Here is a 24,394-nt window from a genome sequence, read left to right as displayed (position 1 = left end):
AGGCCCTGTGCCAGACACTCAGGTGCCAGACAAAAATCCCTGCCCAGAGAACTTACTTCCTGGAAAAGAAGCACCTTTGAGCCATTTTACCCAACTCTGGAGAGAGCAGGCCTGGCCCCTATTTATCAAATCCAAAAAGATGTGCAGTGACATCTTTTTTTTTGGTGCAGAAACCCTATCCCATAGCCTGATCACAAACCTTATTCTACCAACTTAACCTCCTAGTACTTACGCTTGTTTGCAAAAATCCAATCCACTCTCAGAGGGTTTCTGAACATTAGGGAGGATGGAAAGCTCTCAAGACTGAATGTTGATACCTTGTGATAAGTTATAGACCCTCCCAAGATAGCCACTGATTTGGGTACCTAAATTGTGATCCATTTTAAAACCCAGTGTTGTAGGATTGCATTTCCACCCCTCACAAGATAAGGCTGTGGCTAGAATTTTTTTTTTTTTCCTGTCTTCTTTGGATCTAATCTACAAAATGATGAAGACCTCTGGATTTTTGTATTCTTTTCTTTTCAGAGAGCGGGGGAGGGAGAGAAAGGGAGAGAGAACAGGAGGGTGGAGGAGGGCCAGAGGGAGAGGGAGAGAGAGTCCCAGGTGGACTCTGCGATAAGCGCAGAGCCTGACTCAGTGCTCGATCTCATGACCCTGAGATCATGACCTGAGCTGAAACCAAGAGTCAGTCTCCTAACTGAGTGAGCCACCCAGGCACCCCGGATTTTTGTATTCTTAAGCCCCGACTCCTTCCATTTTCCCAAGCCCTGCCCCTCCCAGTGCCCATGTTTCATACCTGGTCATCCCTCTCCTGGTCTTGTCAGGGACCAGAGCCTCCCCCTCTTCAAATCAGCACCTGGCACCTTCTCCCGCCAGATGCTCTAATGGGAAGCTGCTGTGGTAAAGTTCCCAGGGCCAGCTCCTGACCTGGGGAAAAAACAGGGTCCCCTGGGTGACCTTATGGCCACTTTGCAGACTAAATGGGGCCCGGCCCTTGTGCCTGACTGTGTCCTACGATAAAAGCTCAAGGAAAAGGGATGACTCTTAAGAATATACCTTGCCGTCTGGTTTGGCTGACGAAATGATCATCCTCTCCCCAAGTTTCAGCTTGCTTGATTTCTGATCCATAACTGGGTCAGATGTTGCATATCCCTTTGGTGTTAGGGGTTGGGCTGCACTCCGGCTCCTCCCCGTCTCCTCTAAGTGCGGGAAGGGGAGCCCTCCCCGTCAGCAGCACACCCTGTTACATACTCATTTCAGCAAACACCCATCACATTCGGTGTTTCTGGCCTGGGAAAGGACCCAACAAGCTTGGCAGATTGGGGTAGGCAGAACCTGCACCTGGCTTTGTCACTTCCCTGGCCTCTTTACCATTTTCCTATCCAGGACACCTGAGTGTGTCCTGTGCTCATACAGCTAAAAATAGGGCAGGAAGAGGAGGACAGTCAGGTTGGCTCCTTGATGCTCCGAGGCCCCCTGAGTTCCTCCTGAGTCTCTGGCTTATTTGCCTCACCACCCCTACCTTAGGCTAACACTTCAGGCCAGGACCCAGCTAGCTCTTGCAAGCACCTTCTTGGGCATTCATGCTGCCCTGGAGCTCTCAGCACCCCACAGTGCTCACTGGTCTGCAGAGCCCTTTACCAGCTTCATATTCCTAAACAAACCATACACACATTCTGACGCATGTGCACACACACACACACACACAAAAGGGAGGACTAGGGATTTTAATGAGCCAGAGGGCTGCAACTAGAAAAAAGTTGGAAACACTGAAGTTGAAACTAATGTGCTAGATACCCAGTGCATGCAGACAGTATTTAAATGGGTATTCCTGTTTCAGGTTATATGAGCAATTTGTGTTTAAAAATGTAAGAAACTAATAATCCCACCGCCCAGAAGTAGCTGCTGGCACTGAGTGCCTTTTGTGTGTACGTGCATGAAAGGGAGTTAGAGTTTAGCCCAGTTGTTTGTTTTTATTAATATGGGCTATTGATGGTCTTCACTGATAGCCAGCCACAGAAAATCATCACCGCACATCATCTTGCAAAGCAAATTGCGGGGTAATTGGGGAGGGGCTCCCCCCCATGCTTCACGGGCAGTCCTCCTTTTGCCTCCCAGGGGAATAGATGATTCTGGGGCGGGGAGACGTCTGAGGAGTGCTTGAAGAAGCAGTTTATCACAACACTGCTTTGACCTTTCCCTCATCACATGGTGTTGGATGGCCAGCCAGTGAGCAGTCCCAGGTGGCGCAGGCCTCAGGGCTGGAGGAGAGAGCCCGGAAACCGCTAAGGGGACGGGTGGCATTCCCAGAGCTTCGCTGACCCCACCCCAGATGTGGAGGCGGCTGCACAGCGGGGGCGTGCGCACCTGCTGTGGGGCGCAAACACTGAGTTCTTATCTGTCCACCACCCAGTCCTTCCGAAGAGCCCATGAGGGGGTCCACGAGAGTGTCGGCGTGACCTGGGCCCACTTTGTGGAACGGTGGCCCCGCTTGCCCTGCTTTCTTGGGGCTGGGGTGTGGACTATGTCACTGGGCTCAGAGAAGGGAAAGGCCTCATTGCTTTCTTTTGCAGTCATTTTCTCCCAGTCTGTGACTGGTCTTCTTATTCTCTTAACAGTGTCTTTCACAGAGCTGAGGTTTGCGATTGTAATGAAGTCTAGCATATCATGTTTTGCTCCTTTGGTATTGTATCTAAAGCCTCGTCACCAAACCCGAGGTCATGCAGATTTTCTCCTGTGTTATCTTCTAGGAGTTTTATAGTTTAGTGTTTTACATTTAGGTCTGTGATCCATTTTGAGTTAATTTTTGCAAAGGATGTGAGGTCTGTGTCTAGATTCACTTCTTTGCATGTGGATGTCCAGTTTTCCGTCCTCTCTGTTTCCTTGAAGATGCGCTGCATTGCCTGGGAACGCCCAGTGGTCGGGGAGGCTCACTGTTGCTTCATGATTTCCCCGTGAAGGGTCACATGCCACTTTCATTTCTGCCACTGGGGTCTGCAGATGCAGAGGCAAATTCCCTAGCAAGGGTTCTGTTTTCGCTGGGGCCAGTGGAAAAGCCCACAGCAAGACCAAACTTGTTTCTGGATTCAGGCAAGGAAAAAGGTATGCCCCAAACTAAGTGTGCCTCTTTCATCTCAGGCCTTCCATCTGGGATTATTTTACTTGTGACTGAAGTACATCGTTTAGAATTTCATTTCGTGAGGTCTTTTGGTGATAAATTTTCTCAGGCTGTGGTTTTGAACATGCTTCTTTTATTTTTATTTTTTTAAGATTTTATTTATTTATTTGAGAGAGAGAGCAGAACAGGGGAGAGGCAAAAGGAGAGAGAGAAGCAGGCTCCCCGCTGAGCAGGGAGCCCAACGCAGGGCTCAATCCCAGGACCCTGAAGTCATGACCTGAGCCAAAGGCAGACGCTCAACTGACTGAGCCACCCAGGCGCCCCTGAACATGCTTCTATCACATCTATAAAGTTTTTAGCTGTTAATTCTTCAGTGTCTCTATTCTAGGCTCTTTCTCCTTATAAAACACAAGTTAAACATGTGTTAGTAGTGTCTCATTCTTTTTTCCATATCTGTTCATCTCATTTATAGTTTTCATTTCTGTCTTGCAGAACTTATTTGTGGATAATAATTTCTGCTCTGTCTTCTAGAACTATCTCCCCATTTACTAATTCTCTCTTCAGCTATATCTTATATGCTATTTAATTCAGTCACTGATTTTTTTTTTTTTGAGAGAGAATGCTGTACATGCACCTGAGTTGCAGCAGGGAGGGGCAGAGGGAGAGAGAGAGAGAGAATCTTAAGCAGGCTCCACACCCAGCATGGAGCCCAACTCGGTGCTCGATCTCCCGACCTTGAGATCATGACCTGAGCCAAAATCAAGTCAGACACTCAACTGACTGAGCCACTCAGGTGCCCCCAATCAATGAGTTTTTTATTTCAGCTTTGAAACTTTTATTTCCCTAGAAGTCCTGTTGGGTTTTTTAAAAATCTGCTTGGTTGTTCTTTATAACTTCTTGTTTTCTCTTCATTTTCAAAATTTTCTTTAACCATATTATACATAATAACATATTTATTTGAATAATTTTTTTTCAGTTTTATTAAGGAATAAATGACACATATAATTGTATATATTAAAAATGTACAACCTGATGATTTGATATCCATATACATTATGGAATAATTAGCAAGTTTATCTGAATAATCCTAATAATGGCAGTCTTTTATCATCTATTTCTGCCAGATTTTGAATCATCGTTCAGAAAGTCTACTTCTCTCCGAGATTACAAAGGAATTCCCTCATGCTTTTGCTTAGTATTTTTATGGTTTAATTTAAATTTTTTACATTTTTACTTTGATCCATTTGAAATTAATCCTGATATATAGTGTGAGATAGGGATTCACTTACTTTTGTTCCAGATGGTTACCCAGTTATCTCAACACAATCAATTGAATATCCCATCTTTTTCCTGGTGATCTGAGATGCTACCTTTACCATACATGAAATTTCTAGATATACTTAGGACTATTTTTGGACTTTGTTTCATTGGTCTGCCTAGTTACATACTTTATATTTCTCATATCTTGTGGGTCTTTCATTGTCTTTATTTTCTTTAGTAAGTGATATATACCAATGGCAAAACCCACATCTCCCCACAGGACATACAGTAAGACCTGCATTTCCCTTCCTGCTCCTTTTCCTACCCAGTTCTCCTCCCAGGAGACAGTGTTATTAGTTTCTTATGTCTGTTCTATGTCTTTCTAAAGATATTTTTGTTCTCCCTTTTCATTTCAAAATAAATCTTAAAAATGAAATGCCAAGAAATAATGAATCAGGATAATGGGTACATGTGATATGCAGAGACTGACATTTATATTTGAGCCCGAATCTTAGTTGAGAGACTCTGAGGGTTGTTGATCTGGCCCGAACATCTCCCCCAGAACCCCCAGCCCTCTCTGCCAACCCTAAGACCGACTTGAGACTGTGAGGGGAGGCCTGCCTGGACTCTGGGCCCTCAGGGGGCTGCCTTCCCCTGGGATGACTGCTTTATAGTTCACATTGCCTGCCATGGAGCCTGAGCGTTGGCTAATACGTGAAACCAGGCCAGTGCCTTGGAGAACGTGCCTGCACTTCCATCCTCAATCACGGTCTGAATGCTTCAGGGCTTGCTTTACTCGTTTAATGATCCATCTGTAATGACCTATTTGTGAAAGAGTTACCAGGCTCTGGCCAGGTGCAAGGTGCCACGCTGAGGGTCGAAAGAATCAGTGTTCATTTCAACAGATTTGTAGTGAGTGCCTGTGATGGGTCAGACCTATCGGAGGCCATATTCACGACCCCAGGGCGGGGAACGTGCCTTCCCCACTTCTCCCTCATCACCGTGAACTCAGCTACCAGCACGAGGGCTAACACTGTGCAGCTGCTTCATAAACAGTTTTTCACTGAAGGATCAGAAGACTAGTTAGAGGGTGATGAATTTCAGGAGGACGGAATGTTGGTAATGTCAGATGCGGCCAGGACATTGATGAGATGGGAGCTGACCTAGACCCCTGGATTTTTCAATGAAGCAGAATTAGGCTTATGTTAATGACACCGGGCATGGCCAGACCTGCCCGAGGAAAGGAAAGCGTCAGGGCGCGTGTGGGTGGCAAACAGGAAGGCATGGGAACTTTACCAAGGGCTGCTCTCTCACCTGTCACCAAGGCCACTGAGGATGTGTCAGCTATACCTTGAAAAGCAGAGGAAGCCAGGAGCTGCCCACCTGGTTTAAATCGCAGCATCCCAGGAGGGGTGTGAGCTGTGCCCCAGGGTCTGTCTGTGGATGACCAGCAAGAATGGTTTTAAAGAACTACTTACCTACTGAGAGGAGAAGGAATAGATGAGAATTCTACAAATATCTTCTCTCTTGCTGATATTTTAACAGAAAGATATCAACTAATAAAACATATTTCTAGTCCTCTTGCTTTCTTTGCCTGCCTGAAGGCGTCTATGTCTAGTCAACCCAGAATAAAACATGGTGAAAGCAAAAAGCCACACCTCAGAGCTATAAATATGTCATAGCAAGAAGTCAGACGCAAAGGGTATTAGCCACAGTCAGCCTCCCCCCATCTCCCCGTCTCTCCCCACCGCCCCCTCCCGTGCTGGTTGCCCAGAAGATAACACGGCCTCACCTTGGACGTGCCAGGCTGCTCAGCCCGCCTGCAGCTCTGACCCTGGCTCCCACCTCCCCTTCCTTGATGTCTTTCCTCCTTCACTTCACATCCCACCTTCCTTTTTAGGCAAGTGCCTTCCGTCTGGTGGCCAAGAGGCATGTGCTACCTGGTACTTCAGAGGCCTGTGGTGGTGCCCGATGCTGACGGGTCCTCCGGCGGGATGGCTGTCATTCCCGTGTACACAGGGAAACGTGTAGAGTGGCCTTTACAGAAGACATTTAGAAATGTCGTCCGCATTATAAGGAGGCTCTTGTTCTGCCAGAGCTTACATGCCTTGTCTGCAGGATGGTGGGAACTGTGTGGGAATCCAGGGCCTCTGGAAAAGGCTAATCGCAGGCTTCCCTTGCCATGGCTATCCTGATGGATGCTCCTTGTGGTAATTGGTAACTGAGGTAGTCTTTGGTAAACATTTATGTGCTGCTTCTGTAAATCTGGGGATTGACTGCTGAAAGTCAGCATCAGAAAATGAGGACATTTACCTTGAGCAGCATCGGTTTCCCTGCCCTTCCACCTCCACCCCAGGCCCTGGCGGTCCCTATTCCAGGTGGAGATTGTGGCCTCTGGTTATGTAAGTTTTGGGGGCATGGGGGCCAGTCCTTTGAGTACTAGGCAGAGGCAGACCGGTAATAAGTAATGAAACATCTGCCTTATTAGTGAGCACTTACTATGTGCTTTCCATTTGGTAACTCATGGAATCCTCAAACTGCCTATTTTAAGCCCCAGAAGGAAACTGGGGCTTAGAGTCAAAGTAACCTCTGCAAGGCCACTCGCATAGTAACCCATCTTGAGAAGAGCGCCCCCTGCAGGCTCTCCTCAGGAGCACAGACCTTAGCAGTTACCAGGAGAGCTGGAGGGTGGGGGCGGTGCTCAGGGATCCTAGGTCCACTTTGCATCTCCTGTGTCTCCAGTGGACATTGCAGGAGGATGGTATGTGCCCAGTCCTGGAAGGCTGGCTCGGGTCCTCAGTGGAGCCCAGCTTGGCCGAGGAGGCAAAGCCTCCTGAGAGGGGCAGGCCCTGAGCAGTTGCAGGAGATGTGCAAGGGCTGGAGACGGTCTTGGGGTCTGGCCTGGGCAGAGGGGACAGCGGTCCTGCAGGGATGGGCCTGGAGGGACAAGGAGTCACTGACCGGAAGGAGATGGGTTTGAGCACAAGAGGGCTGGTGGCCGTTGGCGTGACATGTGCTGGGCTAGAGAGAAGGGCAGTCTGGTCAGTGTCGGGGGTGCTGGCTATCAGCAGCAGGACAAGGGAGGTTCTGGGGGAAAGAGGGGCCACAGAGTCCTTGGAGGGGGGAGGGTAGTGCCCTGTCCGCCATGAGGAGATTTTATGGCTCAGTGGCACTGAGGGTGGACTGGAGGGTCAGGAGCTTTTGCCCGATGTCCCTTCATCTCCCCCCCCCCCGGGGCTAGAATCCTGGGTAACACAGCTTGCATCCGACTCATGGCCCTCAGCCTCGGGAATCCATTTGAGCACACAGGGCCAGAGCCTCCTCTGCTATGGCACACTCATACTGCTCTAAAAACAGTCATGGAAAGAACCTAAAAAGTCCACATGCTCAGAACTCTTGTGAGAAGCAGGATTAGGCAGGTGGGGACAGATGTCAGGGCAGGAGGGTGATACGGGGTCTCGAAGATGAGGGCGTATACCCTAGTTGCCTCTTCTCGTTTACACTGCGTTTTCATTTCTTACATTTTGAAAAGCTAAATTGTGCACAGGGTAAACAGCACCAAAGAGGGTAAAGTGTCCCCCTCCGATGGAGTCCCCGATTCCACTCAGAGGAGGCCCCAGGGCGCCCCATCTCACATGAGTGTGGAGGACAGGCGTCGCCTCTGTCCCAGGACACAGGGCAGCCCGCCATATGCACCTTTCTCCTTGTTTTCCTCTTTAAAAGTCCATCTGGGAAATGGCATCGTGTCAGGGCTCTTTAAATGAGTTTCCTCTTTACATTACACTCTTCAGATCCTTTCATTTCAGCAGACCTCTCTGAATGTTCATCCCTTCCCGCAATGAATTAAGAGTAAATAGCTGTGATTTTCCATATCCAAACAAACACACACATTATCCATTTCCTTGTGAATTAACTCAGTCCTCGAAAGGGACTGCGTGGCAGGGCAGAGGGCCCTGCTCAGCTGTCAGCCAGGCCCTGGGTGAGAGCAGGTTTCTCTGGGCCTACCCCAGGCACGGCGTCCTTCCCCCTTCCTTCCTGGGCCTTGGCTCGCGCTGGCTCAGCAGCTGGCTTCAGTTCTGCCCCTGCCCTGGCACACGCCCTGTGGGGGTCCAACAAAAGCCCCAGACCCCATCCCGAGGCAGAGACCGCCTGTGGGGCCGCCCCGGGTGCTGCATTCTATCAAGGTAAGTCTGGCAGCCCCAAGGTTAATCGGGTTCAAGTGCATTTTTCAAACATATGTAAACTGTTAAGTGTAACAGCAAAGAGTAAACTGTCGGGGAGGAAACACCAGGTTTTCTGTACTGCTTTTCTCCGCCCCCTGGCTCTCACACACGTGAGAGCGTCTATCCACTTAGCCAGCCCATTATTTTGATAGAGGACTGGAGGAAAAGAAAGGATAGTTTTCTTCCCCTAGAAATCGAGCCTGCTGTACTTTGTAAGAGATTAAGTGTGTGGCTGTAGCCTCCGAAACAGTAGCAGACACCTACCAACCGTGGTAAGCATGTAACTTGCAAACTCATGATCCTCCCCCTTCCATAGAAAGGGAAAGCACGCCTCAGGTGTGTATTGGCGCGTCTACAGCGAAGTGCAGGCTGGGATTCATGCCCGGGCTGTCTGACAGCAGACCCCGGGTCTGCCACGGCGCCCTTGGTGGCTGCCCCTCTACCCCCCAACCCCCAACTGAAGACAGACCGAGGAGGTAAGCTGATGCAGAAGCGCTGGAGACTTAGGGGAAGACACGGGAAGGCTTTGCAGAAAGGGAAGGGACTCGCGCCCTGGGCTGGGTTGGTGGGTAAGAGGAACGTGGTGTTGGTCAAGAATCCTCTTTTTTGTTAATGTGTATAATGCAGAATTACTTACCTTTTACTTTGAAATCAGATAAATAGCCTACTTTAGAAACCCCCAAATTAAGCCACGTTTCTGTCTTACTGCGAGACGTGGGGAAGGTGGGAGACTGGACCAGATGCTCATGGGTTCTTAGGGATCTGTAACGTGGGCTTAACAGCAAGGGACAAGTGTGTGTCAGACTCGGAACATCTGCAGAAAAGCAACAGAATGGCTTATTGTTACAAAATACCTTGTATCCTGCACACACACACACACACACACACACACACACACACACAAATGCTACCTTCTGATTCTCTTTGGAATCCCTGGTTCCTCTGAGGCCCAGGACAGGCCGACTGGAGAGCTTTGCTGTGGCCCATGAGTGAGGCCCCGGAGCCTCGGGTTGACAGTTCGGCAGGTTTCAGACTCTGCTGCTCATCTCCTGAAAAGGTGAGATGTGGGCCAGTGGATTCTGGGCCCCCCGGGGGAACTGGAGGAAAGTGCAGCACAGTTAGGATGCAGGAAACTCTGAGCAGTCACTCTCCGATTGGGGTTGATTGGGTTAAGGCTTTCCAGAACCGTGTAAAACAGTTCTGAACTCCGTGAACTGCTGATGGAAGCCCGATGCATTGAAAGAAATACAATAAACAGTTTGCTCGTCACGTTGTTGGCTTTGTAGCAAGTATCTGTTTTCTCCTTGGGATTACGTGAACATTTGCTTTCCTTTGATTTCTGGTTGTTATTTTCAATCTTTCTTTTGTTAGCCGAGATGCTTCAAACAGCTCCAGAGAAGCCCCCCAACTCTTGCCTTTGCAAGGTTTGTGTTTAGAGCCTGGCGCAGCCTCCGCACGTCACCTGTTAGCTGTTAGGCGTCTAATTCTGTAAGCCATGACTTCATCTCCCTCAAGGAAGATAGACGGAATGCTTCCATACAACAGATACGGTTCAGTTCAAGATGTTTGGGGTTGGGGGGAGGGAGACTCTAAGCCTCTGGTCTCTGGGTGAACTTGGAAAGGAGACCTGTCAAAGGTATTCACTTTCAGACAGCTGGTCTGTAGCTGAAAAGGCTTCCAAATAATGCCATTATTCACGGCTGTGGGAATTTTGTCAAGCGGCCTTCAAGCAATCCTGCTCCTTGGGGCTGGGGAATGGTGGGCCCAGGGGTGTCTCGGTAGTGCTTGCTGCTCAGAGGAGAGAATAAGGTCGCCTCGCTGGCCCCGGTCACTACAGATAATGGATCCAGTGGCTCACTACTTGCCGGACCGGCCCTGGCCAGGAGTGGGAACCAGAGACATTTGGGTGTTTTGCAAGTTAGATCTTAAAAGAGATCTTAAAAGAAATAGCTCATAAGCTGGCCGGTGTTGCTCATCATTCAGTTTGTCCCTGTGCAACGTTTATCATTGGGAACCTTCCCACACTTACAGTCCTCTCCAGAGCTGACCCCAGGTGCTCTGGGCCCCAAACCTGTCCACTGCTGGTCATTGGTAACAAAACTATTCCTGTCGCTGGCCAGGAAGACTTGGCTTGAGCCGGTAGAGAACCTGGTGAGGGGTCTGTTTCTTCTCTTCCTAACTGCTCTTGCCCAGTTTCCTCCTGTGGTTTCTTGCAGATTCCATTTGTTTTGGTTGTAGCCCCTAGGGCTGTGGCTCCTGAAAGCTCCCTCCAAGGGAGGATCCAACCAAGCACTGAGCTCTGGAAACCGTGAAAAGGACTTGCGCCTGTAGATGTGGTGCTTTCCCGATTCTCTTTCCCAGAATCCTTTTCCCTTAATCCAGGCAGGTGTTAAGAGATGCATAAAACCTTCCAAAATTCAAGATGAATCAGGTGTAGGAAGCTCTCCCTTGCGGGAAGGCATGGGTTCTATGCAAGTGGAGGCAGAGCTGGAGCTGCCCCCTTGCTTGTGGCCCTGTGGGCCCTTCCACCGGGTGTGTGGGGCGGGGCGGTGGCAGGAACCGTGTACAGCCCTGAGCCTGGGGCTTCCATGACCCCGCCGTCGTTCGCAGAGGTGAGGATCCGTTACTAGGAAGGGAAGTGAACGAGGAAATTCCTTGGGGGGGGGGGGCTGTGCCCTGCCCCCGTTCCTCACAGCCAGCACCCTCTCCCCGTGCAGAGCCCAGGGGAACTGTTCTGTCCTGCCGAGCAGCTGGTGTCTCCCACCTCCCCTCTCCCCCGGCAGCAGGCAGCCCTCTCCCGGCCAGGAAAGCCCCTTGTGATGGCTGATGCCGAAACGGGCCTGAGGACGAGAGGGTGGGCACTCATGAAGACTTGGCGAGGGCTGAGCTCGTGCTCTGGGTTCCTGCCTTTGTTCACTGTCAGATGCAGCCTCCATCTTTCTGGGCTGCTTCTAGCGCCCCAGCTCCCCGCCACCAGATGTGTCCTGGACGGCCGGGCGTGGAACGTGCTTCTCGTAAAAGGTGCGCCTCCGAGGTGCTCTGTCCCGCGTGTGTCCCTGGACAAAGGAGTTGCTATGATAACTACCCTCTGGAAAACACGCAGGAGTAAACAGAAGATCAGGCTCTTGCTCAACTCGCTGCAGTGTGGGTCTGTGCCCCTCTTTGTTAGCCCCACTGACACCCCCTTCCGCCCCCACAGGCGGAGCTAAGGGCCCACCCTTGGGCGGTAGAGGGCGTAGAGGGCGGGAGGGCCGGTCCTCTGGGCATGTGCAGATGGAAGGCGAGCTGGGGTTTGCAGCAAGAGAGGAGTCATGGGTTTTCCTGCTCCTCGGGGAAGAAGGCAGAGGAATGAGACCCCCCGCCCAGCTCTTTCCGAGGAGCTGCAACGCTCCTCATCCCACCTGACACAGCGACCCCTCAGGGTCACTCCCAGGTGGATCCAGGCCCAGTTAGCAGTAGGTGAGCACACTCCTTGAGAGTTCCCAAGTGGAGAAACTCTGGCCGTTGAGGTTTCAGCCACAGAGGAAGAGCCTGGGGGCTGGGCAGGTGGTCGGGGAAGTGAGGCGGATTGTTGGAGAATTGATCTCCAGATTTCTGAGCCATGGGTGCTACTCACAGGTCACTCCTGTGCTTTATATCCTTGTGGCACATGCCGTCTGTGTCCCACCCAAACGAGCGGCCCAAGGCCACTGAGTTGTGGCGAACCCTCCCCTCCCCCCCGGGTCTTTGCGTCCATCACTATGCTCACCTGCGCACAGAACAAGTTAAAGGAGCAGTGCCTAAAATAAGACCACAGCCTCTCCCCACAGTGGCCATGTACCTTCTCTGGGAGAGAGCCTTTCACTACCACTCCGGGCAGGAAGAGGAAACAAGCCATGTCCACTTGCCTGAGAAGCCATAATTTCACATGGGCATGCCAGAGGGGTGGGCTTAGGGCACCCTTGTGGGTCTCTGTCTAATGAAGGCCAGGTAGAGCATTACTGGGAAAGAGCATTACTTAGCGTGTTACTGGGAAAAGGTGGTAATCCACCAGACTCCTTCTGTACATTCTGGCTCTGCAGATACTGTTTGGCCCATGTTTCCCTGTGGCCCCAGAAGGCAGGGGATGGTGAGGAGGTGAGGGGATAGTGGAGGCCAGGAGGAATGGCAGATGGCTACAACTCTATGGTACCAGCTGCTCCTCCCTGGCCACTTGGGCCCCCCAAGAACTGCTATGGCTAGCTCCCTTCTCTGCCTTTACCCCTTGAGGCTGTGCTCGCATCAGGTGAGGCTCCTACTGTGGCTCCCTCCCCAGCCATGGGCAGGACCACAGTGTTGCAGGTGTGGTGCATCCTCCGGGAGTGCGGGAGGAAGAAGCCCAGGCTGGGCCCATTTCTGCATCATGGCACCTGGTGCTCCGGGTCACTTGGGCATATCCCAGGCACCCTTTCCTGCTTGGCCAAGACAGGTCCGTCTCCGCTGGACAGTGGAGCACACTGCCACCGTCACTTACAGGGAGGCTTCAGTGGAACTGGCAGGTGGGCCATCTCCCCCCTCCATCTGCACTCAGGCTGCAGGGGGAACAGTCCTGCTGAGATTACGGTTAAGGGTGGGAAATGTACTGGTTCTCATCCTGTCCTCACAGGGCCTCCCTCTAGTGATTCTCAAATGGGAAACAAGGTGAGGGACTCTGGCCTGGGAGCGCCACGTAGGCACGGGCCTCGTGGTGCCTCCGGGGGCAGAGTATCATCCGTGACGTGATTACTGAGTCACCGAATTCCTGCCTGGGTTTCCTGGTGGAAACCTGTGGCAGGTGTGGCTGGTTTCCCACCACGGCCACTGGGAGGGTTTGCGTGAGGAGCTAAGCAGTTTTACAGCGCTCTGCGCCGTCGTTACTGCATCGGATCCAGCCGCTAGCGCTCCTTCATGTGTATCGTGCACTCCTGTCAGCTTTAAATACGGGATCTGTTCCCTACTTACTTTATAATGATTCTGAGTTCTGACTTTGCTGGAGATCTTTAGTACTGACAACATAACCCGGAATACAAGGAATTCTTCAGTACCAGGAGGAGGTCAGGCCTGAGCCCGGCCCCCAGGGGAGTGGTCCTAGGCAGGGCGGTGGGGAGGGGAGTGTAAGATACGTTCTAGGACAATCTGGGTTAAGAAAAATGAGGAAAGGTTGATGTCGACATTTCCCAAGAGAACTATGCTGCGGAGGAGGAAAAACTCTTGCCAAAGGGCACTTGCTATTTCAGCCCATCTTTGGTGCTGTGGAAGAGCCGTTGTCCTGTCCCGTGAGGGCCTGCCCTGAAGGCCGGGCAAATGAACCCAAGCACCAACTAGGGCCTGGGCTCCTAGCTGTCTAGTTTTTTTTTTTTTAATTTTATTATGTTATGTTATCATACAATACATCATTAGTTTTTGATGTAGTGTTCCACGATCCATTGTTTGCGTGTAACACCCAGTGCTCCATGCAGTATGTGCCCTCCTTAATACCCATCACCGGGCTAAACAGCCCCCCACCAAAACCCTCAGTTTGTTTCTCAGAGTCCATAGTCTCTCATGGTTCTAGTTTTTAAAATGTTTTACAGTGTTGGGGCACCTGGGTGGCTCTGTTGGTTAAGCGTCTGCCTTCGGCTCAGGTCATGATCCCAGGGTCCTGGGATCGAGTCCTGCATCAGGCTCCCTGCTCAGCGGGGAGTCTGCTTCTCCTTCTCCCTCTGCCCCTCCCCTGCTTGTGTGTGCTCTCTCTCTCACATAAAATCTTAGAAAGTTCTACAGTGTCAAGCATACAGAATGCTGAATGAGGGACACTCACATCGCACCCCTAGATTTAATAGCACTTAACATATCACCGCATTGGCTTTACTCTGTGGAGTTTGTTGCAATTATTTGAGAGTAAATTGCGGATGTCAGGATCCTCCACCACCTAGTATTTAGGCATGTATCTCCTGTAAACAGGGTTCTCTACAAGTAGTGACATTATGGTCACACCCAAGGAAATTAATAATCCTTTAGTATCTAATAGCCAGTCTATGTTCAGATCTCAGTTTTGTCCAGAATGACTTTTATAGCTCGCTTTTCTTTTCTTTTTTTTTTTTTTGTAATCAGTATCTCATCAAGCATTGATAGGTTTGATACGTTGTGTTTGGTTGTTAGGCCTCTTCAGCCTGTTCTACTGCATCCTACCTCTTTCTCTTTATGTTTTAGGATGTTGACTTGGTGGAATCCCGTCATAGGCTTTTAGTTTTGAGTCTGAATGTCTAGGTGTTCGTTGTTGCTTTTGTCAACAGAGATTGGCCAAGCCCCTGCCGTCCCAGAAACGCAGGCATGACCCGCTGCTCAGGATGCATGGCTCACTGTTGGGGCCGCACGGCTGGCTCCACAGGGTTGGTCCTGGTGGCGTGTGGAGGACTGACTGCAGGCAGCCCGTTGTGGGAAACAGGGTCATGTGTGCGCTCCACCACTTCTTACTGGGGGACCTCCATGTTTTCATCTCCAAAACAAAGGGGATGGAGCGGAGGGGCCTCCTGGTCCCATTCAACACCCGTGCAACTCAGCTCAAAGTGTGGCGGGGCAGAGCACCTGCAGCTTCATGCCTCGGGATAGCTGCTTCCTGAGGCTGCTGCCCGTGCCCAGGGCCGTGAATGTGGGGCCTGGGGGGGTTCCTGAGATCCTCTGATGCTCTCACCTGACCAGATGCTCTCCCACTCTGCTCCCCGCAGCTGAGATTCTGGAACTGGCAGGCAATGCAGCAAGAGACAACAAGAAGGGACGGGTCACGCCCCGGCACATCCTGCTGGCTGTGGCCAACGACGAGGAGCTGAATCAGGTATGGGGCACTCTTCTCCCTCCCCTGCCAGACGCTTGGGCGGGCAGTCCTGCTGCCCAAGAGACACAGGGGGGTTGGCATTTGGCTGTCTGTCAGAGGTGTGCACTGCGTTTTGGATTATTAGCAGCTTCTCTGACCCCCATGCCAGTTTTTCCTCAAGGCTTTATTTGGGGACAGGAGGGAATGAAACAAGGTATTTGGCCCTCCCTGGAGGAAAGATAGTGAAGTTTCACTGGAGTGAGGGACTCTGAGGACCTGCTCCCTGTATACTGAGCCTGAGTCCTGTCCGCATCCTTGGAGATGCCGTGGAGGAAGGAGCTCGACCAAGCAAAGCAAGAATGTGAATGGGCAGGGCAGACTTCTTGAAGGTCAGAGACAGGGTAGATAGGCTAACCATCTGCTACCTTGATTTTCCTGCAAGCTGCTAAAAGGAGTCACCATAGCCAGCGGGGGAGTATTACCAAACATCCACCCGGAGTTGCTAGCAAAGAAACGAGGATCCAAAGGGAAGTTGGAAGCCATCATCACGCCACCCCCAGCCAAAAAGGCCAAGTCTCCATCCCAGAAGAAGCCCGTGTCTAAGAAAGCAGGAGGCAAGAAAGGGGCCCGGAAATCCAAGGTACGTGATTGGGCAGGGGTATGTGGGTTGGGGCAGGGCAGGTGCAGGTCAGTGAGGTCATGAGTGGCTCCCTCCTGCTGAGGGCTTATCCAAGGACTAAGGAGGAACGTGTGGGAGCTGCTTGCAGAGAGGCTAGCCCAGCTCCAGTGGCCATAATCTGAGCGAAAAACTGGATTCCTGCAGGCAAGGGGAATGTGGGGAGGAGGCTGGGGCAGATAGCCCCAGGCTGGAAGGACCCCCATTCCTGGCCTGCCAGGCAGAGGCTCACACCTCTGGGAAGGGACCTGGGTGGTGCAGGAGCTTTCCTGTGCTGGGGCGGCTGCCATCGAGTCCTACCTGAGGGTGCTGGCTGCCTACTTGCCCCCGACGCTCTCAGAACTCTCACTATGTTGCCATGCCTGCATGTCCTTCTCTGAGCATCTTTGAGGAAGGATGGTTCAGGCAGTTAGCTCTTCAGAATGGTTGCCTTGTTAAGGAAGAAAACAGAGGAATTATGCAGATGCTCCTGCCAGACCCAGGTTGGACTGAGATGAGGTCCCAGGTGCCGATCTTTTTGTGGCAAGTGAATTGCTCTTAGTAATGTGACCTAATGTCTTCGTGGGTGGGGCAGGCCAGCTAATCCCCAGCCCGGATCCTCAGGAGGTCTGGGCCTGCGGGTGGTCGCGCTCCCTTGTCTGAGCATTGGTGGGAGGCCCCAGAGCAACTGGAACAGGTGTTCTGTGTTCCTGCCTCACTGGACCCAGCCTCTGAGCTCTTGTCACAGCTTCCAGGGCCAACCAGCCAGGGACCGGGCAGTGAGAGCTCCTCATTAACAAAATGGAATCTTAAGCTGTCCTGCTCCCCCCTGCCCTGGGGCACCCCCTTAGGTGTGATCCTTCTGGTCTTCAGCCAGACTAGGTGGAAATTACCTCTGGCAGAAGGTGACCTGCCTATTTTTGTGAGACCCTCAGAAGTAGCTCCTTAGAGATGCCTTGTGGGTCAGATGCAGTGTCAGCACATTCTTCCCACCAGAACCCAAAGCCTTTGCCCAGTTGAGGACACCTTGCCAGGCCAGGCTGCAGGAGCACTGCCCTTGCACCCGACTCCCGTCCACCCTCCCAGCATGTCCCCCCACCCGGAGTCGGTCCACAAGCAGGCCTCCGGCCCCCCAACTTCCTATCTACACTGTTGGCCGGCCTTTGGTAGTTGAGGTGGAAGAAGCTGTAGTTTTTGTACACACTGCTGGGTGTGAACAAATGCTTCCCTGAATACAACAAAATTTGAAATCGTCTTGCCCACAGGCCACCGCCCTGCCCCAACCCCCTAGCTGAGAATCACTCCCAGCTCTCTGAGCGAGAACCCTGTAACTGAAGAGTGTCCTGGAAGTTTCCTCCAGCTACTTACACCCCACCTAGCTCACAAGTCCTAGGGGGAGGCTCACGGCCAGGCGGGGATATCGCAGAATGCTCCCTTACTCATTCCTGCCAAGTATAAAATTAGCAGATTGCACCGTTTCTCTCTCTCCTTTCAACATTTACGTTTGCGGGGAGGAGCAGGACAACAGGGAAAGCAGGGGCAAAGTGCCTGTGCAGGCCTTCCTAAATGTTAAAAGAGAAGATGAAGATGCCAGGTCCATCATCTCTGGATCACGGGCCCCAGGAAGCTGGCTGCCCACAGAGCAGGGCCCTTGGTGCTTGGCTTAGTGTTCCTCCAGCTGTGGCCCGAGCGTGGCCCTTGTTCATGCAGACCCAATGCTTCTTGACATTGGAGCAGCCCCTCTGTGTGCCTCGGGCAAGCCTGGGCTGAACCCTGCTCCTGTCACCCCTGATCTTCCCCTAGTAGTAATTGTCTGACGGCTTTTTGGCCTTCCCACTTTACCAAACACTAGGAATGTTGTTTCTTTCTTTTTGGACTGGAAATGAAGGGTTTGTGTGTGTGTGTGTGTGTGTGTGTGTGTGTGTGTGTGTGTAGCTCTAGTAGCTATATTTGGAACTCACTGTTTCTAATAACCATATGCCAATAATGACTCAAACACTCAGCTTTCCCCTTGATTACAAAAGCAGGAAGTCTGTTATGGTGGTCTGTTTTTCTTCCACACAATAAAACACATTGTCTGCTTACTGTACCAGTATTTGGCTAACATTAAACCCTGGGGGAAGCTGAAATTGGAACCGTGAACAGCTAATTTTCAAAACATTTGTTTAATGTAAATTGTTGTGTCAGCTCCCAGAAACAGCAGAGAACCTGCATCTCCAGGTTTAAGTGGAATGTTCTGAAAATAACCTTTCCAGAGACATGAGGAGAAAGCCTTACTAACATGCTAAAGCACTTGGAGTGAAAGGGAGTTGGTATTTTTCAAGTGTCAACACTTGAATTCCAAATCGTAATTTTCCCCCCAATTCGATGTAATTGGGAGGTTTTGAAAGTCTCCAGTTGTGACAGCTGAGTCAGCTATCGTGGACCCAGAGAGAGGAGGCAGCAGAACCCACTGGGGCTGGGAGTCCGGGGCCCTGCTGGTGCCTTGGGGCTCCTCCTGCCTACTTGGGTGGCCTCAGGCAAGTCTGTGCCTCAGTTTACCCCCTCCCATAAAATGATGGGGTCCATTCCAGGCTCACATTTCAATGACTGAATCTTTGCACCATGTTCGTGCCTCAGTAATGTGTGTAAGAGTGGGGATGGTACAAAAGAGGATGCTGTGAGAATTCTCGGCACAGCACCCCCTGCCTCCCCAGAGCAGTCTCTGTGATGAATGTCTATGCACCTTGCAGAAAGTCTATGTGTGGAAAAGCAGAGAGATCCGTAAAGCCCTCCTCGTCGTCCCTGCCTTTAGATATAAACACATATAAAAGATGCTACCCACTGTTTTGGCAGTGTGGCACAGTGGTGAAGGGTTCCAGCTCACTTGGCTTTGTGACCTAATTCTGCCATTTCCTGGCCGCGTGACCTTAGCAAGTGACTTCATTTCTCTGGTAGCTCAGTCTCCTCATCTGTGAAATGGAGACAGAACACAGGGTGCTTGGGAGGCTTAGGAGAGAAGGCGCTCGAGTCCTTACGACAGTGCCTGGCACACACCTTCACTGCTGTTCTGACTCCCTTGTTCTGCCCCTCTCAGCATAGAGCTGGCTCTTGAGAATTCCGTGGTGTGGTTCTGGTGCCCTAGAGAGTATGCAAAACCGTTTTACCCAGTTCTCTGCGAATGAACTTGCGGTTGTTCTGAGCATTCCGACCAACGGTGCCACAGGGACCCTAACTGTATGTGGGTGTCCGTGCTCATGGATCTGTAGGACAAAATCCCCAACGGCAGCTTGCTGTGGCAGACAGATTTCTGAGGGCTGTTGCTCACGTACAGAGCATCTTATCCCGTTCAGAGATTTTAAACTCTGCCGCCTCCTTTTAACAGTTAACACCAAAGCTGTTGAAAGAAGATGCCTGCATTCAGTCAGTAGCCATCACATCTGCATGTGCTCCTCATTCCTCTTGCTAGTGAGGGTACGGCAGTGAAGGCAGGCCCTTGCCCTCCGTGGGTGCTCGCTGAGCTTTGGGCTAGTGAGGGGGCAGAGTCATTACAGAAGGGGTGTGGGGGAAGCGGGTGCCGTGACAAAAACACAGCAGGGATGCCGGAGGCAGCCTTACTTTACAGAGGCGGTCGGGTGAGGCTTTTCTGGTAAGGTGACACTGGAGGAGAGGCCTTCGAGAGTAAGGTGTCGGGCATTCAAGTGACTGGTGGGAAAGCGCTCGTGACAGAGGACCAACCAGCCTGCCTTTCGCCTCCCAGAGAGAACCCGACAGGACTTGGATGTGAGGTTCCCGATGTTTCTATAACGCGCACACCTCTGGCAGTTGGAGAAGTCTCGGAACCCTTCTTAAGATTAGCTTTTCAAATGCATAAAATACTGAAGATTCGAAGGAAGCCATTTATGCTTAAATCGTCCAGATTAAGACCCCTTGTCAGAATATTTGCTGAGAGCCATAGGATAATCTTTAGGGGGATCTCCAAGAAGACCGTTTTTGCCAAAAATCTGGATTAAAAAATTCTCTCACCTAGGATTTTTCTGATTTCTTTGTTTTTTCATTTTAATTCCAGTTAGTTAACATACTGCGTTCTGTTAGTCTTAGGTGTACAATATAGTGATTCCGTCTCACCCAGGACTTTTCAAACATAAACCCACATAACCCCCCAACTGAACTCCACCCCATGTGGAAATCACCCCCTGAAGCATGAAGATATGCTTACTTCCTACTGCCTGGCAGGAAGCCCACGATGAATTTGGTAGAGTACCTGTTTCTTTTTTGAGAGAGAAATATTTAAACTGAAAATTGAGTGATGAATGTTTGGGTAAGGGATGCCCGAGAAAGACATTGGTTCTTGTGAGAAGCTGCCATCCTTGCAAAATCTTGCTGGCCTTTTATTGAGCTTCCTAGCAGGTCCGACATCTGGGTGAGAGAGACTGGACATAGGTCGTCGTGGGTTGATGATTTCACATAAGGCTTTTTGGACACTCAGCCCTGCCTGTTCTTAACTAGGTCTCCCTCTGACTCTGACTGAATAGAAGCTGGGTGCAGGTACGATACATGGGAGCTTTTGGATTTGTAGAACAATATTAAATTCCCCAAAGTCAATCATTTTGGAGATGGACAAAGAGTATTGCTTGCTAGCTTTTTCCCCTCCTGCCAGGATCTGAAAAAAATCTACCAGCTACCGTCACCATTTCATAAAAGAAAATGGCATTTGAATCTGTAAGACTGGGAAGGGAAGTAATCCCTGACTATAGGCTTGATGTAAAACCTAGGGGAACGGTTACTATGATTTGAACGTAGTGACCTCTCACGAGGCATCTGAGCGCACCTCAACTACCCTGTCGTGGCTGGGAACCTTGCACGGAAGAGACTCGGCCAGACTGGAGAGAACCGGGAGGAATGGCTTGTCCTACACAGACAGGGTTTGGCAGCTTTCTCTCAAGGCCACTGGTTTAGCAGATCTCCCACCTTAGATTCATTTTCCCCCCAAGGAATCGAAGGCAGAGGGAAGTTAAGCAGTGTGCTCTGGGTTACGTCACTAGGAGAACCAGAAATCAAATGCAGAATTTCAGAGCCCAAACATCACGTCCCTTGTGTGTCCTGTGACCGTGGACCACTTACTTGCCTTGGCAGAGGCCCCTCTCTCTGTTCTGTAGATGGAGGGCTGACTGCCGACTGCTGTAGGGCGAGTGGGGCAACAGCTTAAAAACTTTTTTTTTTTTTAATAACACATTCTGGACTTCCTTTGAATATATTTGTGCATTCATGATACATACTCTGCTTAAAATTTCCATCTCCTATCCGCTCTAGCACTGTTTTCCAGTTTTATCGAGATAGGCTTGACATACAGCATTACATACATTTAAGGTATACAGCATAAGGACTTGACTTACATCAGTTATGAAATGGTTACCACAGTAAGTTTAGATGATATTCATTGTGTCACGTAGATACAAAAAAAGCGTTTGTTTTTCTTTGTGATGAGAACGCTTAGGATTTACTCTCTTAATAACTTTCAGATACACCATGCAGCATTGTTAACTATAGTTGGGGTGCTGTGCATTATATCCCCTGTACTTCTTTATCTCATAACTGGAAGTTTGTATCTTTTTTTGTAGTGTTTTTTAAAAAGAGTATAGTTGACCTACAATGTTAGTTTCAGGGCGTACAGCATAGCGATTTGTCTTCTCTGTATAGTTCACTGTGTTCACCCCAAGTGTAGCTACCATCTGGCATTGTGCAACCTTATTATAATACCGTTGATTTTATTCCCTCTGCTGTACCTTTTATCCTTTTGACTTAGTCTGTAACTAGAAGCCTGTACCTCCGACGTCCCTTCACCCATTTTGCCCACCACGCCGCCCACCTCTCCTCTGGCAGCCTAATGTTCTCTGTATTTATGATGCTGTTTCTGCTTTTTGTTTTATTCATCTCTTTGGATTTTTAGATTGCACATGTAAGTGATACCATACGATATTTGTCTTCTCTGACTTATTTCACTTAGCATACTATCGTCTAGGTCCATCCGTGTTGTTGCATATGGCAAGATGGCATCCTTTTATACGACTGAGTAATATTCCATTGTCTCTGCATGTGTATAATACATGTATATGCCACTTCTTTATGCACTCATGTACTGATGGACACCTGGTTGCTTCTCTTTCTTGGGTATTGTAAATAATACTGCAATAAACAATAGGGGTGCATATATCTTTCCAAATTAGTGTTTTCCTTTTCTTTGGGTACATAACAAGTGGTAGAATTACTGGATCATATGGTAACTGTATTTTTAATTTTTTGAGGAGCATCCATATTGTTTTACATAGGGGCTGCACCAATTTACATTCCCACCAACAGTGCACAAGGGTTCATTTTTCTCCACATCCTCGCCAGCAGTTGTTATTTCTTGTCCTTTTGATTTCAGCCGTTTTGGTAGGTGTGAGGTGATAACTCATTGTGGTTTTGATTTGCATTTCCCTGATGATTAGTGATGTTTAGCATCTTTTCATGTCTGTTGGCCAACTGTATGTCATCCTTGGAAGAATGGCTATTCATGAAATCCACTTTATTGAGAGTTTTTATCATGAATGGATGTTGAATTTTGTCACATGCTTTTTTTTTTTCCCCCTCCATCTTTTGATCCTCTCGATCATATAATAGTTATCCTTCATTGTGTTGATGTGGTACATCTTGTTGTTTGATTTGCAAATATTGAACCATCCTTGCATCCCCAGAATAAATCCCACTTGATCATGGTAAATGATCTTTTTAATGTATTCTTGAATGCAATTTGCTAATATTTTGTTGAGGATTTTTTATCTATGTTCATCAAGGATATTGGATTTTGGGCACCGGGACCCTGCTCCCATCCACCTATGCTACCAAAGTTTGGGGGAAATGTAAACCATGGCACTAACCAGTTCCTCTAACCTGGAAAGAGTTCCAGCAGCTCCCCTGCCATTTGGTAGAGTTCTAGGGCTGATCTTTTATATTCTAGCTGCTCTCTTAAACCAAGGCTATTTTTTTCAGTGCCCCAGGGCAGAGAAATCTGCTCTTCAGTGCCTCAGTTCCTTCCTACCACAGTTCATAGCAGCAAGGGTGGGGGTTCCCTTCATTATCATGTGTCCCTCTCTTTTGCTGTTTGTTCTCTATGTGGTCTCTTTATGTTTTGTTGTTAGAAGCTGTTCAGTCAGCCCTCAGTTCTTCAGAAGGAATTGCTGTATCAATAGGTGTAGATGTGGGCTGTCTGTGGTGGAGGTGAGTTCAGGGTCTTCCCATATCACCATCTTGGACTGGAACTCTAGGTGAAAGTTTGTACCTTTGGACCACTGACATCCAAGTCCCCCATAAGTACACAACTATAAATAAAAAAATGAGGTATAGGGCCTTAGATGGAATCTGAGCAAGTTAAGGAACCTTTTTTTGTTTTCATAGTACATTTAACTTCATTGGGGTGTATATATTTTTCTTTATTTTTGTCTTAACATTGTGTTTGATTCATTTAGGTTATTGTATGTAGCAGATAGCACTAAGTCAGTGCATTTCATGGTTGGAATTTACCACTATGTGGTTATCCATTCTGCTCTGGAGATATTTAAGTTGTTTCCAATTTGAGGCTAGATTCCTGCTATAAAAGTACATGCTTTTTGGTGCACACATGTTGTATTGTCTTGGGAGAATACCTTTAAGTGGAATTGTGGTATCACAGGGTATTTATATGTTCAGCTTTAGTAGAGAGTGCCAAATAGTTTTCCCAAGTGGTGGTAAAAGTATGTGGTCCCAATGCAGCAAATGGGAATTCTAGTTCTACATTCTTGCCAAGGCAGGCTAATTTGAGAATTAAATTTTAACCATTCTGGTTGGGTGTGCACTGTCCTGATGACCAGTTAGCCTTAGCATCTGCTCAAATTTTGGCCCTTTGGATAATTCCTTTTGTGCTAGTGTTTTGTGCAGTTTTCAAAAAATAGGATTAACTATCTATTTTAAATGAGTTACACAGTACTACTTTTTATATTATGGATATGAATTCTTTTTTTATTGAGAGAGAATTGGCATTTAACATTACAGTCATTTGGGGCGCCTTGGTGGCTCAGTCGTTGGGCATCTGTCTTCGGCTCAGGTCATGATCCCAGGGTCCTGGGATCGAGCCCCACATCGGGCTCCCTGCTCAGAGGGAAAAGCCTGCTTTTCCCTTTCCCACTCCCCCTGCTTTTGTTCCCTCTCTCGCTGTGTCTTTCTCTGTCAAATAAATAAATAAAATCTTTAAAAATAAATTATAGTCATTTTAGGTGTACAATCTGACAATTTGATACTTGTTTTTTATTTTATTATGTTAGTCACCATACATCATTAGTTTTTGATGTGGT

The 24,394-nt window shown here is 49.3% G+C and overlaps 1 protein-coding gene across 5 annotated transcripts in view; it reads left to right on the top strand.

Moving 5' to 3' along the window:
* The window catches only part of LOC110591142 (core histone macro-H2A.1), an 81,632-nt gene that overhangs the window by 17,473 nt on the left and 39,765 nt on the right, over positions 1-24,394 (top strand). For all 5 annotated transcript variants that reach the window (XM_044917173.1, XM_044917172.1, XM_044917169.1 and 2 more), the window contains exons 3-4: positions 15,306-15,412; positions 15,834-16,031. In XM_044917173.1, coding sequence (XP_044773108.1) covers positions 15,306-15,412; positions 15,834-16,031 — 305 coding nt within the window. The remainder of the gene's footprint in view (positions 1-15,305; positions 15,413-15,833; positions 16,032-24,394) is intronic.

This window comes from Neomonachus schauinslandi, chromosome 7 (assembly GCF_002201575.2).
Source record: "Neomonachus schauinslandi chromosome 7, ASM220157v2, whole genome shotgun sequence".
Lineage (NCBI taxonomy): Eukaryota > Metazoa > Chordata > Mammalia > Carnivora > Phocidae > Neomonachus > Neomonachus schauinslandi.
Note: the sequence above shows the minus strand (reverse complement) of the source record. Positions and strands in the feature narration are given on the sequence as shown.